The sequence below is a fragment of the Mobula hypostoma genome, chromosome 16, assembly GCF_963921235.1.
Source record: "Mobula hypostoma chromosome 16, sMobHyp1.1, whole genome shotgun sequence".
Taxonomy (NCBI): Eukaryota; Metazoa; Chordata; class Chondrichthyes; order Myliobatiformes; family Myliobatidae; genus Mobula; species Mobula hypostoma.
The window spans coordinates 14,260,701-14,286,090 of NC_086112.1; the positions used below are offsets into that span (position 1 = coordinate 14,260,701).

A 25,390-nucleotide genomic window follows, 5' to 3' on the forward strand; every position below is an offset into this window, starting at 1 on the left:
GGGAGTGGTCTTTATGCTGACTGCTGTACCGAGGTAGAGAGAAGTGTTCATGGAGGGGAGGCTAGTTCCCGTGATGTGTTAAGCTGTGTCCACAGCTTCTGTTTTGTGGTGTTATAGTCCACAGAGTGAAGCTGCAGAGCAGATGCTGGAAGACCACCAGAGAGTCCATGGCATCAGTCCTCTGTGCATAGTGCAGGGTGCGGCTTCCCGGACTAGGTCATGACTCAGTAAAACTTTGCACAGATGCTTGCTAAAGGATGTTTGGTCACGAGCCTCTGCGGAAACAGTTTCACTTTGCCAAGGTTGAATTTTATCAGTATTTCTCAGTACAGAGTTTTCTTACTAAATAGGTCATAGGTCCTGTTCAGTCACCCATGCCTAAGACATCAGATAAAACAAAATAATTTTATAAACACACATAGTGTTCTTCATCCTGGAACACCTGTGTACCTGGTTTTTAAAACAATGAATGGAATCATCTTCCACAACCTTTTCAAGGAACCTTTTCCTTGTCCAAAGAGTTCCTGCATGAAAACATTTCTTCCTATTGCATCTCTAGATATTTTCCCAGTCATTCTGAATCTATGACATTGGGTAATGACCCATTTACCAGAGGCTAGTTTTTCCTCTAGCAAAGCCCATTTCAAAACCTGCACAGGATAGCTCCTTAACCCTTTCAAAACCTGCATAAAATACCGTAAATACAGATAACCCACATCATTGTAGGCTTACAACATGCAATCACAAAACTAATGTTCCCCAGGCTGCAATTTACACGGTAGCACTTTGCAATTTATTCAAACAATCCTTAGCTGGGTGATATGACTTTAAAATGGATGGTCCCATTAATATTTATGTGTAAAGAGCTTAGATGTAAATCGAAAATACTTCACCCACCTTTGCAAACACAAGGAATTCTGCAGATGATGGAAATTCAAGCAACACACATCAAAGTTGCTGGTGAACGCAGCAGGCCAGGCAGCATCTCTAGGAAGAGGTACAGTCGACGTTTCGGTCCTGACGAAGGGTCTCGGCCCGAAACGTCGACTGTACCTCTTCCCAGAGATGCTGCCTGGCCTGCTGAGTTCACCAGCAACTTTGATGTGTGTCACCCACCTTTGGATAAATTTGCAAATGATTTTCTTACAACTCACAAGGAATATAACTTCAACCAGATAAAAGTGTGTTTTGGCATTGTATAAAAAGTTAAATTTTCCCAGTTTTTTTCTCTGTGGCCCTTCTGCAGATTTGAACTGAATAATGTTGAGTGGCCAATTTATTAGGTACATCTGCTTGTTAATGCAGATATCTAACCCGCGAATTGTGTAGTAGTAACCAGCGAATTGTGTGTAGTAAAAGCATGCAGACTTGTTCAGTAGGTTCAGTTGTTGTTCAGACCAAACGTCAGAATGGGGAAGAAATGTGATCCAAGTGACTTTGACCATGGAATGATTGTTGGTGCCAGACAGGGTAGTTTGAGTATCTCAGAAACTGCTGATCTCCTGGGATATTCATGCATATCTTCTCTGGAAATTACGGAGAATAGTACAAAAACCAAAAACAAATCCAGTGAGCAGCAGTTCTGTGGGCAAAATGCCTTGTTAATGAGAGGTCAGAGGAGAAAGGCCTGACTAGTTCAAGCTGACAGGAAGGTGTCACTAGTTTAACCTCACTTTACAACAGCGGTGTGCAGAAGAGCATCTCTCAATGCACAACGTGTTGAACCTTGAAGTGGATGGGCCAAACAGCAGAAGACCACACTGGTTTCCACTCCTGCACCTAATAAAGTAGTCACAGAGTGTTTATCTATGTGACATCTTTCAGGAAGAATGCAGAGGCCACAGCATCAGAAACTGGGAGAGGGTGGGTGAGCAGATTCATTTATTTATCACATGAACACCAAGATGCACCAGAAAATATGCCATTTGCGTTGACAACCAACACAACCTAATGATGTGCTGAAGCAGCCCACAAGCGTTGCCACACATTCCAGTGCCAATACAACATGCCCACAGTGCTCGAAAGATCCACACAGAACACCACATGTAATAAAAGAAGCCCCTTTCCTCCCTCACACCCAACCCCACACACACACACACACACACACACACACACACACACACACACACAGACAGTCCTCTCACTCCAGCCCCCAGTTTTCAGGTTTTGTTTTCAGGACTTCCAATCAATCTTTGGGTCTGAACTTCAGTATTGACCCCAGGACCCTGGTAACTTGTATGGGTGTGCATCCAGCCCAGGTGTTCCTGTACCATTGCTGGCTTATACCTCACAGTGAGGAAAACTGTACGTTCAGTTCACAAAATGGGCTAACCCAACCTTCTGTTAGTATGCTTGTGGGTCAATCATTCTCTCAATCACGAGTGTATGATTGCCCTACTCTCAAAGTGATGGAAGTTACATCACACAAACCAATCTTCCGTCCGTGGACTCACTTTACACCTCACACCGCACGCTGTCGGAGCAGTGCTGCCAGGATAATCAAGGACACGACCCACCCAGCCAACACACTTTTCGTCCCTCTTCCCTCCGGGAGAAGGCTCAGGAGCTTGAAGACTCGTACAGCCAGATTTGGGAACGGCTTCTTTCCAACTGTGATAAGACTGCTGAACGGATCCTGACCCGGATCTGGGCCGTACCCTCCAAATATCCGGACCTGTCTCTCGGTTTTTTTGCACTACCTTACTTTCCATTTTTCTATTTATGATTTATAATTTAAATTTCAATATTTATTAATTTTTACTATTTTTAATATTTAATATTTGTAATCCAGGGAGTGGGAAGCGCAGAATCAAATATCGCTGTGATGATTGTACGTTCTAGTACCAATTGTTTGGCGACAATAAAGTATAAAGTATAAGTTAGGTCTTTGACAGTGCTATCAAGCTGGCTGGTTGGGTCTGTACCAAAGGAGAGGTAAGGCACTCCTCGCCTCTGCTAGGCTGCAGGTCACCCTTGGGCAAGGTGTAGCACCTGCCTAGCCCTCCGATTAGGGTCACGTGAAGCTATGGAAGGGGGTGGTGGACTGATGTATGAGCAGCTGGTGCATATCACAAGTCCCGGTTGTGCAACCACTGACGCCAGGCAGACAATCTCTGAAGAATATTGATAATGGCTGGGGTCACCCGTCTTGCAAAGACACAGCCCAAGAGGAAAAGGTAAGCCACTTCTGTAGAAAAATTTACAAGAGTACTCATGATCATGATCACCCGTGCCATACAACACAGAATATAATGAACGAATAATCAACGAATGTTGTCTCACTGACACGCAGTTTGAGCTTTCACAATGATCACTGTCCAGATCTGATCATAGATCTGCTCCAAACCTGGACCAAGCCGCTGAATTTGAGAATAAGAGGGATGGCTGTTGACATGAAAGTACCCCAGCAAACTGAAGACCACGGGTATCAATGGGAGAAAACTCCAGTATCTAATGACATCGCTCCTCTAAAGCAAGGCAGCTGTGATGAGTCTCCAGCAACTGGGATTCTCTATGTGTGAGGCTAACTATTCTCTTCAAAGACACTCTCAACTGTAGAGAGCTGTCCTAATAGTTCCTGTTGTACTCTTCTCACCAAAATCCCTTGAATCTTTCTGATTTTTCATTTCAGTCACTTGTGTGTCTCCGGTTTTAATCACACCATTGCTTGTTGGTGCTTCAGCTTTGGAATTTCCTCCAACATGCTTCTTGAAATCTGCCTTGTACCTGACATATTTTCTAACTTGGCATCAATTTGAATTTGAGTTACTCTTTGAATTAGCGAGTGAGTGAGCAGCATTGTTGCAGGGCAGGAGCAATTTGATAATATTAGGTCTCATCAGAGTGAGTCCTATTTGAGACAACAAAAAGAAAGAAGGTGCAAGGAGAGTGGCCATTGTGTGAGTGAGCCAGTGTTAGAGTGGTCAGGCTTTGGTGAGAACAGGCGGAGACTAAGGGTCACACACAAAATGCTGGAGGAACTCAGCAGACCAGGCAGTATCTATGGAAAAGAATAAACAGTCATCATTTCAGGCCAAGGCTTCATCAGTCCTGATGAAAGTTCTTAGCCTGAAACATCGACTGCTAGCATCTGTAGATTTTCTATTGTTTGTGGAGACTGAGGGTACTGGGTTGTCAGTTAACATTCATTCCTGATTCTGGAGCTTGGGCTTCAGATGTTGGAGCCAAATGTGAGGAAAATGGGAAAATATGGACATTGTGTAGGTAGAAGAGAGGAGTTTAGTTAGCCATATTAATTTAATTGGTTCAATGAAGGACCTGTTCCTGTGCTGTGTTCAAGGTCTTACTCCATGTTACCATGTTAAAAATTCTGCAAAAATGCAGTCTATTTTGTGTTAACTTGCTGTTATACATGGTCTGTAATCTTCTTCTTCACTGCCTGCATTAATTCACTCATTTGAGGTTCAAAAAGATCGTAGTAGATCCTCGATTTGTCGAAGTCCTCTCTGATAGAAGCCATATCCTGGAGGGAGTATGAATCTTCTCTCGCTGTCCATATGGTCAGACTGTATCTGCATGAGAAAACACTCAGGATAAAGCGATGATGCAGGGTCAAACCGCCAAACACATCCAGACAATGAACGCTCATTATAACATAGATCAGTATAGCACAGTACAGGCTCCCTGGCCCATGATGTTGTGCTGATTCTTTAAGCTTCTCTCAGATTAACCTAACCCTTCCCTACCACATAACCTTCCATCTTTCTTTCATTCACTAAAACACAGAAGCTGGAGCATAGTCCCTTCGAACTTGGTCTGCCATCCAGTCACAGCCGTGATCCTCAATAGCATAATCCCCACTCTCCCAATACCCAACGATGTCTTTTGCATCTACAAGCTTTTGGTCTCTTTGACAAAGGTCTTGTTCTGCTTTGGTATGCTAGTCATGCTGACAAATGCAAGTGTTGTTTTGTTCTACATGATCTGTACTCTTCTTGTTTGCTGCCTGCCTTACTTCACTTATTTGAGGTTCAAAACGATCACAGTGCTCCATGATAGTAAAAACACCAAGTTTCATCACCCTCACCAGCCCAGGCCTGATCCTCTTGCCTTGTTCTAGACTCCCCATCCAAAGGAAATATTCCTTCATCATTCAAACTGTCTGGTCCTATCAAGTTTTGTATGTTTCAGTTACAGCCTGTCTCACCTTTCCTTACAGGGCAGTTCTGCCAGAAAAGGCACTGGTCTGATGTACCTGGGGTGGCATGGTAACGTATGAAGTGGTTAGCACAACTCTTTACAGTACCAGCGACCCGGGTTCAATTCCCGTCATTGCCTGTAAGGAGTTTGTAAGTTCTCCTTGTGACTGCTTAGGTTTCCTCCGGGTGCTCCGGTTTCCTCCCACATTCCAAAGACGTACTGGTTGGTAGGTTAATTGGTCATTGTAAATGGTCCCGTGATAAGGCCAGGATTAAATCGCGGGTTGCTGAGTGGCACGGCTCGAAGGGCCGGAAGACCCTATTCTGCACTGTATTCCAATAAATAAATAAATAAAACCTTCACAGCGTTCCCTCTAAGGGGAGGGGAGGGGAACGTCGACTCAGACCATGAGAGGCCTGCGTCGGGCATTTTCATGCCTTACAAGGCGCAGATTGGAAGTCTGTGTGGGGCGCCACTCCTCGCACAGACTAAAGCAATGTGTGATTAAGTGCCTTGCTCAAGGGCACAAACACGCTGGCACAGCTGAGGCTTGAACTAGCGACCTTGAGGTAACTAGACGAACGCCTTAACCACTTGACCACGACTAAGGGAGACTCTCTCTAAGGGAGACATCCATTATTAGGTAATGAGAGCTAGCAGTACACTATGTAACCTACCCTCGGATTGAAACTCTTGTAATGAAGACCAACATGTCATACTCGGAGAACCTCTTTACTCAGAGGGCGGTGAGAGCATGGTGAGAGGTGGTGGATACAGATTTGATTTCAACAGTTAAGAGAAGTTTGGATAAGTACACGGATTGGAGTGGTAAGGCGGGCTATGGTCCAGGTGTAGATCAATGGAATAACTGTTTAGCATGGACTAGATGGGCTGAAGTGTCTGTTTCTCTGCTGTGGTGCTCTATGAGTCTATGAGAAGAGCATTTCAACAGCCAAGACACAGAAGCCAAAGGGCTGCCAAATGACTTTATTATGGATGGGTATGTGATAGCATAGGTGTAGGGACTGAAGGGCCTGCTTCTGTGACATGTGATCCTATGACACTACCTTTCCTACTGAAGTGGATATCTTCATATGTTATACTGCATCTCTCACATTTCCGCCCTCTGGCTCAAGAGAAGATGGCCTTGACAAACATCTCGTGTCCTTGCTAACAACAGTCAAGGTCCCAGCGGACTGAGCAGCCAATTTTGTCCCTATGTTCAAGAACGGCCATTGGAACAATCCAGAAAATTAGAGGCCTCACATCAGAAGTAGGGAAGTTACTGGAGAGAATCCTTTGGGATAGCATGAGGCGCATTTGGCCTGCTTAGGGTCAGTCAGCATGGCTTTGTGCGAGTTGGGTCATGCTTTACCAACCTGATGGGAGTTTTATGAGGAGGGGATGAAGATGATTGATGAGGGTACGGCAACGGATGGTACCTACATGGAATTGAGTAAAACAGTGACAACATCTCTCATGGTAAGCTGATCTAGAAAACTAAGCTGTATTGGTTGGGGAACTAACACTAAGAATAAGAAGTCACATTAAGTGGTATAAACTTTGGTTAGGCCGTACTTGGAGCATTGTGCGCAATTAAGGAAGGATGTGGAAAGCATTTATTTCTGTGGATGTTGTTTATTTGGTTTTCAGCAAGGTCCAGCATGGTAGACTGGATTGGGTGGTTGGATCCCATGGAATCCAGGGAGAGCTAGTTAGGTGGATTCGAAAACATAGCTCAGAGATATGAAACAGAGGCTGGTGGCTGAACACAAGAAAATCTGCAGATGCTGGAAATCCAGAGCATCACACACAAAATGCTGGAGGAACTCAGCGTGCCAGGCAGCATCTATTGAAATCAATAAACAGTCCAAGTTTCAGGGCAGACCCTTCATCAGGACTTGCTGTCCTGGTGGTGGTTGAAGGCTGTTTCTCAGAATGGAGACCACTGACTAGCGATGTGCCACAGGGGTCAGTGTTGTGATCCTTGTAATTCGTTATTTATATACAGGATTTCGAGGTGAATGCACCAGGCTTGATTACTACGTTCGTAGTTAATATGAACTTAGGAGGTGGTGTTGACAGTGACAGAAGTTATCGTAGATTTCAGGGGGATCTTGATAAGTTCAGGAAGTGGGCCAAGGGGGCGGCAAATGGATTTCAATACAGGTAAGTGTGAGGTGATGCACTTTGGAAACTCAAACCTGTGTAAAACTTAATGGTGGGGCAATGGAACAGCGGGACCTAGGAGTACAAGTGCATAGTTCAAGGAGAAGGGAAGGATTTAAAAGGAACCTGAGAAGAGAAGCTTTTCAGGCAAGCAGAGGATGGTGAGTATTTGGAACGAGCTGCCAGAGGAAGTGGTTGAGACAGGTTCAATAGTATCATTTTAAAAGAACTTGGATAGGCACATGGAGGGAAGGGGCTTCGAGGGATACAGGCCAAACACAGAAAATTGGGACTAGCTGGGTGGGCTAGCATGGTTGGTGCAGACTGGGCCGAAGGGCCCGTATCTGTGCTGTATTGCCCTGTGACTCTAAGAACAAGTTTCATTCAAAGTGAGCCAACTGCTAGCAGAAGAATCCTTTTACCTTTCGGACTGCTGCAACAGCCAACGTAGCTGAGGCCAGGAGGGTACAACCAGTGCGGCTCTGACAGGGAATGTAACTGGTTGGCACAGCACCCGACAAACCTCCTCCATCTCCTTCACCATCTCCCAGGTGTAGCCTAAAGAGATACAGCCATGTTTACCCGTGTTTTCAACAAGACAATTTGGGAGATATTAAAAACAAGTAAAATTATCATGGGGCAAAAGAGAATGGGTATCAGTTTCCTCAGACAAAGAACGGTTACGCTGTACGACACCCCCTAACGGACGGTCCCAAGGCCGGCTGTGAAAGGAGGAGGGGTGGACACAGGGCTAATAACCCCATCCTGTTAAAAACACATAACTACAGAAACGCCAACAGAAACTCCAAGGACCTCTCACTTGGGAGAAGAAGGATCTTCGCCTAGAAGACATATGAAAGCAGAAGCCACAGGGCTGATCAGCCTTCAGCCCAGGTCAGAGGTCTCTGGCGAGCTGCTGTCGGCAGTCTATGCCCCAGTAGGGGTGATGAGCTTAAGAAAAAGAATATGACACCCTCCTGGCGGTAGCTGGCTGACTGGACAGGAACAATTAGAGCATAGCATACACCACCCACTTCCTTTAAAAATATGAATGTATAAATTTATTGCAGTAAAACATTCAAGGACGTGTGCAAATATTTTGATTAATCACAGAAAACGGAAGTTTTTATTATAGAAAAATGTGTGGATGTACTTTAATTAATAAAGTGAGACTTGGTAAAGGTAACATATTTGAGATGCTCAATATATAAAACAATATTGAAGCCTTGCATTATGATCGTGGTAAGTAAACATAAGCCTCATGTTAACCTCACAATCATCTCTATAATCGTCAATAAACATTGCCTTTTTACTTTGGCTAATTCGTACATTACTTATCACGTGTCTGAGCTCTACAATACCCGGTCTGGAGGTCAGAGGCCCGTCATGGAGTTGGAGGTTCAAAGGTTCATTTATTATCAAAGTATACAACTCTGAAATTCTTCTTCTTCAGATAGCCACGAAACCAGGAAAGAAAAGAAAGGCAGCACGACATCGACCCTCAAATCCCTCTTCCCCCACAAAAAAAGAACAAAATTGGTCAGGCACATTGACTCCCAAATCCCACCCCCCACTGCACATAAAAAAAACGAGAAAGATCGAGCGAAAAACACAGAATACAAAAAAACCTATTAGATTAAAAAAAAGTCCACAGTCCAAAATGCAAAAAAACTGTGCCCTCTCCACAGCAGAGCAATCTCACCAACGATAAAAAGCCAGCCTTCCTTCTCTCCCCTCTGTGCAGAGCGATTTCACCAATGATAAAAAGCCAGCCTCCCCTCTCTCCCCTCTGTGCAGAGCGATTTCACCAATGATAAAAAGCCAGCCTCTCCTCTCTCCCCTCTGTGCAGAGCAATCTCACCAACGATAAAAAGCCAGCCTCCCCTCTCTCCCCTCTGTGCAGAGTGATTTCACCAATGATAAAAAGCCAGCCTCCCCTCTCTCCCCTCTGTGCAGAGCGATCTCACCAACGATAAAAAGCCAGCCTCCCCTCTCCGGCAGCACAGTGATATCACCAGCAATAAAAATGTAGTCTTCCTTCTCCATGCAGAGTGATCTCCGCAGCCGGTCGGCATTTCAATCTCCCTCGTCATTTAATCGGCAAACAACGAAAGCTTGAATTGGTGAAATGGAGTCAAACATTGACTCACAGACTTCTCACCACGAGGTTCCCACATGCTGCCTCTGCCTCCCAGAATCCTCTCTGAAATTGCAGATCGCCGAAACACTCAAACAATCCCCAGACTGCAAATCACGGGCTCCAATGGCTCCAGAATCATTCAAGACAAAGACCAATTAACCAACCAAACAGAACATCTTTGAAATGTGGGAGGAAATCCATGGACTCACAGCAAGGTCGTACAAACTTCTTACAGACAGCGTCGGAATTGAACTTTGAACTCCGACTCTTCAGCTGTAGTGGTGTCACGCTAAACACTACGCCTGTTGTACGCTGGCCACGTTATTCTGCTGAACATTGTGGGCATGCTATGTTCAAGATTCAAGATTCAAAAAACTTCATTGTCATTCTAACCGTACATCAGCTCTGCAGGGCAGAATGAGACAGCATTTCCCAGGAGCAGTGCAATCATAACAGAACAAACGCAACACTAAATAATAAACATAACAATAAACAGTAAAACACAACAGCCACATGTCAGTTAAAATCAAGTGGTAATTGTCCAGTGCAAGTTAAAAGTGTCCAAAGCAGAGTCAGGTAGAGCAGTCTGACTGCCTGTGGGAGGAAGCTGTTTAGTAGCCTTGTGGTTTTAGTTTTGATGCTCCCGTAACGTTTGCCCGATGGCAAAAGAACGAACAGTTCACGGAGAGGGTGTGAGGGGTCTTTAAAGATGTACCGTGTCTTCTGGAGGCATCAACTCTGAAAGAGGTCTTGGACAGAAGGCAGGGAGACCCCAATAACCTTCTCTGCCCCCTTAACCACCCTGATGCAGGGAGGAGGTATAGTGGCCTGAAGATCCACACTCAGGATTTTAGGAGAAGCTCTTCCCCTCCACCATCAGATTTCCAAACAGCCCATGAACCCATGAACACGACCTCACTATTCTTCTTTTGAACTATTTTATTGTAACTTACAGTAAATTATGCAGTTTATACCTGCACTGTGCTGTTGCCACAAAACAACAAATTTCACGACTAACATCAGTGACAATAAACCTGATTCGGATTCTGACATAAATCTGTGGATTTATCTGCATGAAATTACTGGTATAAACCTTCACAAAATTTACCTTGATTTTGAACAACTGGCAAGGTCGTTGTCCATCCCAGGGACAGGGTTACATCTGTCAAGTGTGAGGTCACTATATGCAGAAACTCACTCGCGATTCTCTCTGAACTGTTCCCACCTGGTCCAGGAAGCACATCCGCATTGATCCAGACCGGACGGGCGAGACAGTGCTTCATCGACAGTAACATTTTCATAGCTGGTTCCACCGCTGATAAACTTCAAATATAATGGAGTACTGCATTTTAATAAACTTCAAAAATAACAACATACTGCATATTAATGCAAAGTAGTTTCATTTGACACAAATGTAGACAATAACATAAATTAGTCTAATAAAATTGTAGCTAATGTTACCTGAGACAACTGCTGTTTCCTATTTACCTGCCTTTGATACTCTTTGGCAAGCCAAGAAGCAAAGCCTTAACAACTTATAGACTCGTCCCACACTCGTCTCCTTCCACTTGCTATTCACTATTTCCACCCAGAGCAATTCCACAGCACCATCCACTGCATCCTTTTCACTACTGATTCTGGGCCTTCCCCCTTTCCCATTTCCCACCTCTCACTGCTACTGGTTGGAAGCTCCCACCTGCTTTAAAAAGGCAGCAATGATACCAGTACCTAAGAAGAGTAGTGTAAGCTGCCATAATGGCTATTGCCCAGTAGCACTCACATCTACCGTGATGGAATGCTTTGAGGGTTGGTCATAACTAGACTGAACTCCTGCCTCAGCAAGGACCTGGACCCACTGCAATTTGCCTATCGCCACAATAGGTCTATGGCAGACGCAATCTCAATGGCTCTTCACATGGCCTTAGATCACCTGGACAATGTAAACACCTATGTCAGGATGCTGTTTGTTGACTATAGTTCACTATCATTCCCACAGTCCTGATTGATGTTACAGAACCTGGGCCTCTGTACCTTCCTCAGCAATTGGATCCTCAACTTCCTAACCAGAAGACCACAATCTGTGCAGATTAATGATAATATCTCCATCTCGCTCACGATCAACACTGGTGCACCTCAGGGGTGTGTGCTTAGCCCACTGCTCTACTCCCTCCATGCCCATGACTCAGTGGCTAGGTATAGCTCAAATGCCATCTATAAATTTGCTGATGATTGGTAGAATCTCAGAAGGAAATGAGAGGGCATTCAGGAGCGAGATACACCAGCTAGCTGAGTGGTGTCACAGCAAAAACCATGCACTCAATAGCAGTAAGATGAAAGAGCTGATTGTGGAGTTCAGGAAGGGTAAGATGTGGGAACACAAACCAATCCCCACAGAGAGATCAGAAGCGGAGAGAGTGAGCAATTTCAAGTTCCTGGGTGTCAAAATCTCTGAGGATCTAACCTGGTCACAACATATCGATGTAGCTATAAAGAAGGCAAGACAGCAGCTAAATTTCACTAGGAGTTTCAAGAGATTTGGCTTGTCCAACTAAAACACTCGAAAACTTCTACAGATGTACTGTGGGGAGCACTCTGACCGGCTGCATCCCTGACTGGTACGGGGGTGGGAGGGGTCTACTGCACAGGACCAAAAGAGGCTACAGAAAGTCATGAAGTTAGTCAGTTCCATCTTGGCTACTGGCCTCCGTAGTATCTAAGTCATGTTCAAGGAGCAGTGCCTCAGAAAGGCGACGTCCATTATTAAGGACTCCCATCACCCAGAACATGCCCTCTTTTCACTGTTACCATCAGGAAGGAGGTACAGAAGCTTGAAGGCACACGCTCAGGAACAGCTTCTTCCTCTCTACCATCCGATTCCTAAATGGACATTGAACTCATGAACACTACCTCACATTTTAAAAAAAATATTATTTCTATTTTTGCACTACAGATATTTTTAATCTATTCAAAATACATATAAATACTGACTTCAATTGATTTACTTATTTCTTTTTTTGCTTTCTATATTTATCATGTATTGCATTGAACCTGCTAATTAAATTTGGAGACGATACTACATTGATTGGCCTTAACTCAAATAAAAACAAGGCAGCCAACACAGAAGAAGTCATCACCCTGACATAATGGTGTCAAGAAAACAACCTCTCCCTCAATGTCACAAAAACAAAGGAGCTGGTTGTGGACTACAGGAGGAATGGAGACAGACTAACCCCTGTTGACATCAATGGATCTGGGCTTGAGAGGGTGAACAGCTTTAAGTTCCTGGGTATACACATCACTGAGGACCTCACTTGGTCTGTACGTATAGGCTGTGAGGTGAAAAAAGCACAACAGCGCCTCTTTCACCTCAGATGGTTGAAGAAGTTCAGTATGAGTCCCCTGATCCTAAGGACTTTCTACAGGGGCATAACTGAGAGCATCCTGACTGGCTGCATCACTGCCTGGTATGGGAACTGTACTTCCCTCAATCGCAGGACTCTGAAGAGAGTGGTACGGACAGCCCAGCGCATCTGTGGATATGAACTTCCCACTATTCAGGCCATTTACAAAGATAGCTGCGTAAAAAGGGACCCAAAGATCGTTGGGGACCTGAGTCACCCCAACCCCAATCTATCCCAGCTGCTACCATCCGGGAAATGGTACCGTAGCATTAAAGCCAGGACCAACAGACTCCGGGACAGCTTCTTCCACCAGGCCATCAGACTGATTAATTCACGCTGACGCAATTATATTTCTAAGCTATATTAACTGTTCTGTTGTATATATTACTGTACACACTATTTATTATAAATTACTATCATTTGCACATTGCACATTCACACAGAGATGTAATGTAAAGGTTTTTATTCCTCACATATGTGAAGCATGTAAGAAATAAAGTCAATTCAATTCAATTCACTGCCCCTAAGATAACAAATTTCATGACATATGCTGATGATAATAAACCTGATTCTGATTCCTGTTCAGTCCTGATGAGGGGTCTTAGCCCAAAACATCGACTGCTTAATCATTTCCTTGAACGCTGCCTGACCTGCTGAGTTCCTCCAGCATTTTGCGAGTGTTATCGAGTACTGTGATAATGCCTTGCTGGATTAACAAAGCTGGTACTTGGGAAAACTGAGTTCCTGGTCCTGGTTCTCCCTCAACCATCAGAGTTCAAAGTAAACTCAAAGTTCAAAGTGAAGAAAGTATACGTTACCATGTACTACCCTAAGATTCATCTTCTTTCCGGCGTTTAGAGGGAAATAAAAAAATTGAACAGAATCTATGAAAACTTAACATAACCAAAGACTGGCAAAAAATCAAGGTGCAAAAGAAGACAAATTGTGTAAATAAAAAATAATACCAAGAACATAAGCTGTAAAGGGTCCTTGAAAGTAAGTCTGCAGGTCACAGAGTCGAGGTGTGTGAAGTTATCCACGCTGGTTCCGGAGCCTGATGGATAAAGGTAATAACTGTTCCTGAACCTGGTGGTGTGGGACCTAAGGCTCCTGTACCCCCTGTCCGATGGTAATAGCAAGAAGAAAGCACGGCCTGGATGGTTGGGTCTTTGATGACGGATGCTGCTTCCCTGTGGCAGGGCTCCTTGTAGGTGATAGACTGGGCTGTACCCACCCACTTTCCATAGTCATAGTCATACTTTATTGATCCCGGGAGAAATTGGTTTTCATTACAGTTGCACCATAAATAATTAAATAGTAATAAAACCATAAATAATTAAATAGTAATATGTAAATTATGCCAGGAAATAAGTCCAGAACAGGCCTATTGGCTCAGGGTGTCTGATCCTCCAAGGGAGGAGTTGTAAAGTTTGATGGCCACAGGCGGAATGATTTCCTATGACGCTCGGTGCTGCATCTCGGTGGAATGAGTCTCTGGCTGAATGTACTCCTGTGCCCAACCAGTCCATTATGTAGTGGATGGGAGACATTGTCCAAGATGGCATGCAACTTGGACAGCATCCTCTTTTCAGACACCACCGTCAGAGAGTCCAGTTCCATCCCCACAACATCACTGGCCTTACAAAACTTCCACAGACTTTTCCATTCCTGGGCATTGGTGTTTCCATACCAGGCTATGATAATACTCTTCACTGTGCATCTGTAGCGTTTGTCAAAGTTTGTGGTGTCTAGGCAAGGAAACCATGTCTTTGTTGTAGCTGTTAGGTCTTACACCTCTGTTACTTTTTGTGTTATGAATGTGCATTCACCTAGAGAGCTTTAAGCTTTGAATTTCTACAGTTTTTACTTAGTCCAGTTTATTTTCTGCTGTATAACTTTGCTTATCGAAGCTGTCGTTTTTCTGTCAGACTTTGATCTTCAGTTCTCTCTCACTATATTATACCACTACTCCCTCACTTCTTTTTGACTTATTAAACGTCCCATCACTGGGGCCCTCTCTATGACTCATTGAAGCACTATTTAAAATTGCACCTCATTGCTACCGACCAATTGAATAGAACAGCATTCATTCAATAGTTATCAAAACCAAACTCCCAACAGACAGAGTCACAGAACACAACAGGGCTGGGATGGCCCTTCGGCCCATCGAGTCTGTGTCATCTGCCGAGTGCCATTGACCTGCACCCAGACTATTGCTCTCCATACACCATGTACCCATCCAAATTTCTCTTAAATGGTGAAATCGAACCCACGTCTACCACTTCCGCCGGCAGCACATTCCACACTCTCACCAGCCTCTGAGTGAAGAGATTCCCCCTTGTGTTCTCCTTAAATATTTCGCCTTCCACCTAATTATTTATTTATTTGGTGCTGCAGCACGTATCAGGCCCTTCTTGTCCCAGCAACCCCACAACCCGATGGACCCTAACCTAATCACAATTTACAGTTACCAATTAACCTATCCAGTATATCTTTGGATTATGGGAGGAAACTAGAGGACCCGGAGAAAACACACAAGATTACATGGGGAGGATAAACTGAGCCTCACCAACGCTTTATACAACTTACACATAATATCCCATCTCCTGTACTCAAATCTTTGATTTATGAAAGCCAGTGTGCCAGAAAGTTAGGTATGGGCCCCAAAATCCTCAGAACTTTCTTTTGGGGCACAATTGAGAGCATCCTGACTGGATGCATCACTGTCTAGTATGGGAACTGTACCTCTTTAATCGCAGGACTCTGCAGAGAGTGGTGCGGACAGCCCAGCGCATCTGTAATTGTGAACTTCCCATGATTCAGGATACTTACAAGGACAGGTGTGTAAAAAGGACCCGTAGGATCATTGGGGACCTGAGTCACCCCAACCACAATCTATTCCAGCTCCTACCATCTGGGAAATGGTACCGCAGCATAAAAGCCAGGACCAACAGGCTCTGGGACAGCTTCTTCCACCAGGCCATCAGAATGAAGAACTCATGCTGATTTGAGTGTACATTGACTGTTCTATCTGTTATAAATTATTATAAATTACTATGATTGCACATTGCACATTTAGGTGGCGACGTAACGTGAAGATTTTAATTCCTCATGTATGTGAAGGATGTAAGAAATAAAATCAATTCAGTTCAAAAATATCTACCTGTGACACCACTTTCAAAGAATTATGAATTTGCATTCCAAGTTCCCTCTGTTCTACTGCACTCCTTAGTATCCTCCCACTCACCGTGTGTCCTACCCTGGTTTATCCTCGCTAAGTGCAAAACCTCACACTGGTCTGCATTAAATTCTGTCTAACAGTTTCTAGTCCATTTTTATAGTTAGTCTACATTAAAGTTCAAGTTCAAGTTGAAGTTTAATTGTCAGTCCTCAGGGTCAAGGTGCAAAGCGCAGTACATACAGTCACACACAGCACATATAACACGTACAGTTATGATGGCAGAAAAACAACAGCCCAGGTCTCTGAGTCTCATTGTGCTTAGACTGATGGGGCAGGAGTCAGATGCAAGTGCAGCCGCAGTGAAATGCAATCCAACTTGTCTTCCCCCGAGTGAACACTGGAGGGCAGCACTAACAGGAGCAGGGCCAGCCCTCAACCCAGCATGGAGTCCATGTCATTCCCACATCAGCCCCGACGTCTCCTTCCCTGGGTGGCTGCAACAGGCAACCCCCCCCCCCCACCCACCCCACGGCACGAGGGCCTGGTCTGCAGAACAACCGAGGTCACACAGCTCCCACGCCATCGGTCTCGCCAATAAATTGGTTAACTAGACTTGCAGTATTCTACATTAACAACATCTAACAGGGTCTTGTAATCGCAAGAAAATGTCCCAAGACAATTATTTTCATCATTTGTTGGACTGAGGACTGCCTCCGCGCATTGCTGCTCGAGCCTTACATAAGAACATGAGAAATAGGAGTAGGAGTCGGCCATCTGGCCCGTTGAGCCTGCTCCGCCATTCAGTAAGATCATGGCTGATCTGGCCATGGATTCACCTCCACCTACCTGCCTTTTCCCCATAATTCACTTACTTTGCAAAAATCTACCCAACCTTGTCTTAAATATATTTACCGAAGTAGCCTCCACAGCTTCAACGGGCAGAGAATTCCACAGATTCACCACTCTCTGGGAAAAGCAGTTCCTCTTCATCTCTGTCCTAAATCTAAACCCCCCCACCACAAATCTTGAGGCTAAGTCCCCTAGTTCTAGTAGCCCCCTAGTTTTTCCTCCTTGAGTGGCTGAAGTTGGCGGTAACTCAGTAGGCAACAAGCCCAGCTCCACGACTACCAAGCAACTCACTAGTAGGACAAACCTACAGCAGTTGTTGTTCTCAATATCCAGCAGTGTCTTGTGATCGCACAAAAGATGTAAAGGACAAACGACTACACCTTTGTTTGGATCACAAGGGGCCACTGCAACTGAGTGGGCCACTACTTTACCAGCAGTCCCATTGCAAGCTTAGTAAAGATTTAAATAATATGGACGCTTTTGGTGGTTGTACCTCTTAAAATCCAGCTTGATGCCTTTATCTGACTGTAGCACCTCATTCAACCAGTTTTGCAATGTGTTGTCGCTGTCAGTTTCGGGAGGATGGGCCATAATTGGCCCTTGGCTTCCAAAAACAACATCTGCTTCGATCATATGTGCATCACCTATGTTAATGTGAAAATAGGGATCTGTTAGTGATGGTCATCTAATGTTTCTCTTCTTCATTGCAAAGCACAAATTTCATTTAAACTTCCAAGAACATTAGATCACTGGTCTGTTAAATCGTCTTTGAATGTAACGAGGACCTACCCAAACGTTACAGGTAAGCCAGCTCCCACCAATGTGCAACGTAATGTCTTTCAGACCAGAACTGGAAAGCTGCCCTAAAAAATGCTTTAACCACCAGTGATCAGAAACTTAATTACTGTCCATCACACCACTGGTATTTAGGGCAGCAATGAAGCTCCTCCATCTCTGGCGGTGTTCTGGGCTTCCTTCATCGTGTCAGTAGCTTCCTCTCAGTTTTCGCCACTGTCAGTCATGCACGTCCCAGGAATACCGTCGCACTCAGATGTAGAAGGATTCTTCATTACCGTACCCGGAACAATTTTGTTTGACCATTCACGGTTGTTAGCCCTGAGCTGAACCCCTGAACTGAAGGACCAGTAGACCACTCATGGTCTGGTCTCTACCCTTTGACCTGTTTGGCATGGGTAACGCCACCAAGAGCCAAAGTATAACACCCTGACTCCGACCAACATAGCTCTCTGGGTCACTGAGGCCCACAAGCCTCCAAACCCAATGACCATATTGTGGTCCTCTTGGAGGAGTGATCAGAAAATCAAGGTTCAATTCCCGCCACTGTCCGTAAGGAGCTTATACGTTTCCCCCTGTGACAGTGTGGGTTTCCTCCCATATTCCAAAAGACAGGGTTAGTGGGTTGCGGGCACGCTATGTTGGCACTGGAAGCATGGCGACACTTACAGGCAGCATCCAGCACATCCTCGGACGGTATTGGTTGTTGATGAAAATGACACATTTCACACTTCAATGTACACACAACAAATAAAAGTTAATCTTTAATCACTGAATGTTGCTCCATTTTACCCCTTCCTCTCTGGGGAAATAATGGGCTACTGTGCCTAATATAGATTGAAGGAATACATTTCCCAGCCGAGAAGCTAAGGACTCTGTGGAAGTTCGGTTTGCTTCTGGAACTTATGAAATTCCAGCAGTGAAGTCATTACAACTCAGTGGTCTGGGTCTTCTGTTTGTGATTCGGTTGTAATACTGGTAAGGTAAACTGTCAGCCTCAGGACTGCAATTCCAGATGATATCAATGTCTATGAAAAACTTCTAATCCGAAACAGCAGAATGTGTGACCTCCCACTAATGCATAAACTATGCCTTAAGCTCCGTTAGCCAGCTGGTATCTTGCCTCCCATTACGTCTACCATAATATAACACATCTAAATCGAAATAAGACAGCATCAACGAACCCCTAAGAGCCAAATAATGCGAGCCAATAGAATTCAAAAGTCAACTGAAGGGGTAGCCAGTCAGCACCAAGACAAGCGAATGGGGGTCTATATGAACACGAGCATTCCCAGAGAGAAGCACCAACAACTGCACACTGAGGGTGTCACCTCAACTGGCAATGAAACGTCTGCAAGCTAATTAGTAAGCTTGGTGAACACCACAACACCAAACATCTAAATCCCTCTGTAATAGAGAGTTTGGGTGGCGGGGTGGAGGTACATCTCTACCAAAGGCCATCCTTGGGCAAGGTGTAGTACCTGCTGAACTCCTCCATCAGCATGGGAGCAGGTGGTGGATGGTCGTACGAGCAGCCGGTGCAGATCACAAGTCCTGGTTATGTGACCACTGACAATCTCAGACAATCTCTGAACAGTATTCATAATGGCTGGGGGTCACAGATCTTGCAAAGACACTGCCCAGAAGGCAATGGCAAACCAGTTCCGTAGAAAAAATTGCCAAGAGCAAGCATGGTCATGGAAAGGCCTTGATCGCCCACGGCACACGACAAATGAACGAGTAGAGAATTATAGAGCTGTAAACGTCACCATGTAATGATATTCTTCCTCTTTCTGGTACTAAATGGTCAACTACTTATTCTGATATTCCACTCTATTTGTTCCAGTCCTCCAGCGAGGAAAATCAGCCTGCCAGCATGAGAGTCAGTCTCTCTCATTTCAGTGGTATCATCTTGTATCCTTCTAAACCTAGTCAATATAATTCAGGCTTACTGTCATGTAAATGAAATTGTTCCTCTGGGGCCAAGGTGCAAAACACACTACACAGCACATACAGTTCCTAAGTAATATTAGTACAAGTCCCTAGGTCGCAAGGCCTGAAGATTGATAGGTTGACAGAGTGTGAGGTGCATGATTAAGTAAGACAGTGTGATGTTACTGGCACCATTATAATAAAAAGGCAGCTGTGTAAATATGTGAAACAGCAACAATGAAAGATGAAAAGTGACCAGTGGGGAAGGACTGGCAGGGCATTCAGACAGTGTATGTGTTTACATATTAGTCAGTTTGACTCAATCTCTCTTCAGTCGCCAATTCTCTATTCTAGAAATTAATCCAGCACATGCAGTGTTTTATCTCTCAATCCATTTCAAAGTTCAAAATAAATTTATCATCAAAGTATCTATACCATATACCATATAAGATTCATTTTCTTGCAGGCAGCCACAGGAAAAATAAGGAAATACAACAGAATCCATGAAAAACCGCACTTGACAAAGACCAATAAATGTCCGATGAGCAAAAGAGGATGTATCATTCAAATAATAAAAAACTGAGAACATAGCTGCAGAGTCCACAGACCAGAGCCAGTTTAGTGCTGAGGCAAGTGAAGCGATCCACCCCAGTCCAGGAGCCCGATCGTTGTTTAGCAACAACTGTTCCTGAAGATAGACCAAGTCCCTGAGCGACATGGCCCGTAGATTGATGGTGCATGGATGGTGTCCTGGAACCACAATTCTGCAAGGCCAAGCAGCCTCATGTGCGGCACCTTGTCAAAGGCCTTCTGAAAATCCAAGTAGACAACTTCAACCAATTCTCCTTTGTCTATCCTGTTAGTTATTTCCTCAAAGGATTCCAACAGATCTGTTACACAAGATTTCTCCTCAAAGGATACTATGCTGATTTTGGCCTATTTTATCATATGCCTCCAAGTACTCTGAAACCTCATCCTTCATTACGGATTCCAACATCTTCCCAACCACTGAGGTCAGGCTAACTGGCCGATAATTTCCTTTCTTCTGTGACGGAGTCCTGAATTACCCCTATGAACTGTGCTCGATTACCCCTATGAACTGTGCTTTTGAAAAGAGAGAGAGAAAGTTAATTAACACCGACATCTTGTTTTTAAGAGAGGGAGAGACAAAGACTGCTTTGAGATGGAGTTATGAACCCCTAAGGTTCATATTTTCTGTGGACTGTCACTTTAAGGCACGAGAAAGAACTTAGGCTAACTTTTGGATTTCTGCTGAGTTCGGAGAGAGAGGGCACCGAGAAGCTCGTGGGTCGCTATGGTGACCGAGGGCAGCGTTATTTGATGGACAATCGATGTTATGGTTTTTCCGCAGCGTGTTTACTTTTTACAAGGACACTGGTTTCAGCTTCTGTATTCTTACAGGGAGAGAAGGGAGGAACTGTTTGAGTGACAGTTGGTACTCAGTACAGGGAGATAAATAGAAGGTCAGATGATAGACCTCACACACATGATTTTGGACACTGAATGAGCTTTGTTGTGCCCACAGAAAAAGTGGGTTTTTGGAGGATTGATCAGGTGGATCGATCAGTGGCTCTTGCAGTGTGAACAAGGCGTGACCGATGGGGAGTTATTTATGTGTCCAACCCTCGCCTGGGTTGATAGCTCCACCACAGAAGAATGGTCCCCTTTGTTGTGGTCACAGTCAGTGACTTTTAAAGGATTCCGGAGGACAACGGGAAGATCAACGGTGTCAGCTGACCTGAAGATTCAAATCTCTCCCTGCCTCTCTCTCCATCACTACTCAACTCAATACCACGAACTGAACTGAACTTCACTCATTATCGTAAGACTATCTATTTACCCCTAGACTTGAAGAAGCTTGGTTTTCATATATATTCTACACTTACTTATATATAATCATTGCTAACCTGTTTGATTTATCTGCATTTATATTACTGTATTGCGTAGTTACTAATAAATATTATTAATTAATAGCAGTACTGGACTCCAAGCTGTTTTCCATTTCTGCTGGTTCTTTAACCTGTCACGGGGTACGTGACACTTCTGCCTCCTTCCCTTCTTAAGGAGTTGAGTGACATTTGCAGTTCTCTAGTCCTTCTAGATACCATTCAGTATCTAGTGATTTTAGAAAGACCGTTATTAATACCTCCACAATCCCTTCAGCCACCTCTTTCAGCCCCCAGTCCATCTGGTCCACGTGACTTATCTAGCTTCAAACCTTTCAGTTTCCCAAGCACCTTGTTCTTAGTGATAACAACTACACACAATTCTGCCTGCGGACACTCTTGAATTTCTGGCATTGTTTGTTCTACCTAGATATTTACTTTCTATGCCTTTTCCTTTACACACAGATGATTGTATCTCTGTTGTCATTATAATATCTTACTGTTCAGTGCTTCTTTCATTCGAGCTTTTCTGTTTGCAGCATGATACCAGACGATTTCCAGGGCATCCTTTGAGCGTATTCTTCTTTGCTTAAAGAAGTACTCCACCGCACTTTCTCCTCCACCTCCATCTAACCAATAAAGCAGTTTTAGGGTTGTTACCATTGGGGAAAACACATTTGCATTGATCTTTCACACGCACGTCCACGTTAAAGGGAACCTCTGAGATGTTCACAAGGGCCATTAGAGGAAAGGATTACAGGTGTTTTTGAGGTAATCTCTATAACCGAGTTCAAACAGAAATGCATTAACCATTTAAAAACATTTGCTGGGCTCCTGTTCAGCGGGGATGCATTCACCTTGGCTCTGGGCGGGAACTGGTGAGTCCCACACACACTGGCCAGGGGAGGGTGGGTCTAGGACGCATTGACCTCCACCCGGGGGAAAGGGTCCAGGACACATAGACCATCACTGGGGATGTGTGCGGGTTGGAGTCCCGGACAGACTGACCACCGGCCAGTGTGGGGGGGAGGTGGGCTCCTCGTAGACAGACTGAGCACTGTTCGGGGGTGGAGGGTCCTGGACAAGTAGACCATCACCGGGGATGTGTGGGGGTTGGAGTCCTGGACACACTGACCACCGGCCGGTGTGGGGGGTGGGCTCCTCGTAGACACACTGAGCACTGTCCGGGGGTGGAGGGTCCAGGACAAGTAGACCATCACCGGGGATGTGTGGGGGTTGGAGTCTCGGACACACTGACCACCCGCCGGTGTGGGGGGGGGGAGGTGGGCTCCTCGTAGACAGACTGAGCACTGTTCGGGGGTGGAGGGTCCAGGACACATAGACCATCACCGGGGATGTGTGGGGGTTGGAGTGCCGGACACACTGACCACCGGCCGGTGTGGGGGGTGGGCTCCTCGTAGACACACTGAGCACTGTCCGGGGGTGCAGGGCCCAGGACACATAGACCATCACCGGGGATGTGTGGGGGTTGGAGTGCCGGACACATTGACCACCGGCCGGTGTGGGGGCTTCTCGTTGACACACTGAGCACTATCCGGGGTTGGAGGGTCCAGGACGCTGACCATTCCCTCTGCGGCCTGCCGGCTAAGGACTCGCTTGCTGCCGATTATTGACTCGCGCCACTCCCTCTCTCTGCTTTCGAGTTCACATCACACCGTCCCTCGTTCCCCTGGGCTGCGGCCTCCTGCCCTCCCTCCCTCCAAGGGACTTCGAGCCCCGTCCCCCGGGATAAACACAACCTGCATCGGTGTCCATGTTGTGAAGTTAACGCCTCTCTGTTCCCGGCGCCTTCTGCTGCCTCTACCGGTGACCCGGTTTCTCCGGAGCCGTCCCTGCGCGGCAGACAGCGGAGACAGCAGCGTCTCTGTGCAGCTGTGGGGGCTTTTCAGCCGCCCGACACCCTTCATCTGCGCTGGGAAGGTGGTGTTGGGGGGCTGGTGGGTGACAAGTGAGTCCTGGCGAGTGAACGGCGAGAGAGTGGTGAAGGGTGATGCCAGAAACTGGAAGTGATGGTGGGGAAGGCAACGGGCTGGAGAAGATAGCATCTGATATTGGGCACTGGGCCATGGAGCAAAGGGAAGGGAGAAAGAGGAGTGGCGAGGGGGACACAGGTAAATGTGGGAAGAGAGGGAGGGAAGTGGTTACCGAGACATTGATGTTGATACCGTCAGGGTGGAGGCCACCAAGCAGGAATACGAGTTATTACTGCTTTAAACCTGCATCTGGCATCAAAATGGCAGTGGTAGAAGTCGTGAATAGACACATCAATGTACTAACAAGATGAAGGGTTTCAGCCCAAAACATTGACAGTCCATCTTCCTGCACAGATGCTGCACAACCTGCTGTGTACCAATACACACCATTTCTTGTTCTATACCAACCCACTTACCTCCTAGCCTCTTTCCTTCACTGTAATACTAGATTCTGTATTCGTTTTAACTACAAAGAATTTTTTAATGAGTTGATATCTGAGGAAACTTGGTACTTCACCAAAGACTCCACAAAATTTCTACAGATTCAAGTTAATATCACTTTCAGTGCACAACAGTAAAGGAGAACGAAATAATGTTACTCCGGATCCAATGCAGCATAAAAATAAACACAAGAGATTAAGAACACAATAATTAAAAAAACCAAATATAAATACATCAAATAGATAATATATAGTGCCTATAGAAAGTATTCACCCCCTTGGGAGTTTTCATGTTTTATTGTTTTACAGCATTGAATCACAGTGGATTTAATTTGGCTCTTTGACACTGATCAACTGAAAGGAATTCTTCGTGTCAAAGTGAAAACAGATTTCTACAAAGTGATCTAAGTTAATTCCAAATATAAAACAAAATAATTGCATGATTCCTCACCCCCTTCAAGTCAGTATTTAGTAGCTGCACCTTTGGCAGCAATTACAGCCTTGAGTCTCTCTACCAGCTTTGCACATCTGGACACTGCAATTTTTCCACATACTTTACAAGACTGCTCAAGCTCTGTCAGATTGCATGGGGACTGCAAGTGAATACTCTTTTCAAGCCCAGCCACAAATTCTCAATTGGATGGAGGTCTGGACTCTGACTTGGCCACTCCAGGCTTGTTTTTAAGCAACTACCATGTAGCTTTAGCTTTATGCTTGAGGTCAGTCTTGCTGGAAAACAAATCATTTCCCAAGTCACAGTTCTCTTACAGACTACATCAGGTTGTCCTCCAGGATTTCCCTGTATTTTGCTGCATTCATTTGACCCTCTACCTTCACACACCCTCCAGGACCTGACGCAGGTAGGATCTCCACAGCATGATGCAGCCATCATCATGCTTCATGGTAGGGATGTCTTTGATGATGTGCAGTGTTTGGTTTATGCTAAACATAGCATTTAAGCTGGCCAAAAGGCTCAATTTTGGTTTCATCAGACCATAGAGCCTTCATCCAGCTGACTTCAGAGTCTCCCACATGCCTTCTGGCAAACTCTAGCCAAAATTTCATGAGAGTTTTTTTTCAACAGTGGCTTTCTCTTTGCCACTCTTATAACTCCTCCAGAGTTGCTGTAGGTTTGTTTTCACTTTGACACAAGAGTCTTTTTCTGTTGATCAGTGTCAAAAAAGCCCAATTAAATCCACTGTGATTTAATGTTGTAAAAAATAAAACATGGTAACTTCCAAGGGGGGGGGGGGGGAATACTTTTTATAGGCACCATAGGTATCATTGATGGTGAGTAGGCCAGTGTTGCGTTGAGCAGTTTTGACTACCCTTTGTAGATATACCATGGGACTACATTCTGACTAGTTGCATCACAGCATCCCCCTCGTCTCCAAAAGACACAGTACTTACTGATCTCTCTCA

General features: G+C 45.0%; 1 protein-coding gene across 1 annotated transcript; it reads right to left on the bottom strand.

Annotated features, from left to right (window-relative positions):
• Nucleotides 1-1,085: 1,085 nt before the first annotated feature.
• fam151b (family with sequence similarity 151 member B) lies at nt 1,086-23,507 on the bottom strand. The gene is made up of 6 exons (XM_063068562.1): nt 23,295-23,507; nt 22,035-22,163; nt 17,394-17,544; nt 10,578-10,792; nt 7,752-7,887; nt 1,086-4,532 (listed from the first exon to the last, which is right to left on the bottom strand). Exons 1-6 carry the CDS (start codon nt 23,308-23,310, stop codon nt 4,367-4,369), a joined length of 813 nt encoding a protein of 270 aa, XP_062924632.1. The 5' UTR covers nt 23,311-23,507; the 3' UTR covers nt 1,086-4,366.
• Nucleotides 23,508-25,390: the final 1,883 nt, after the last annotated feature.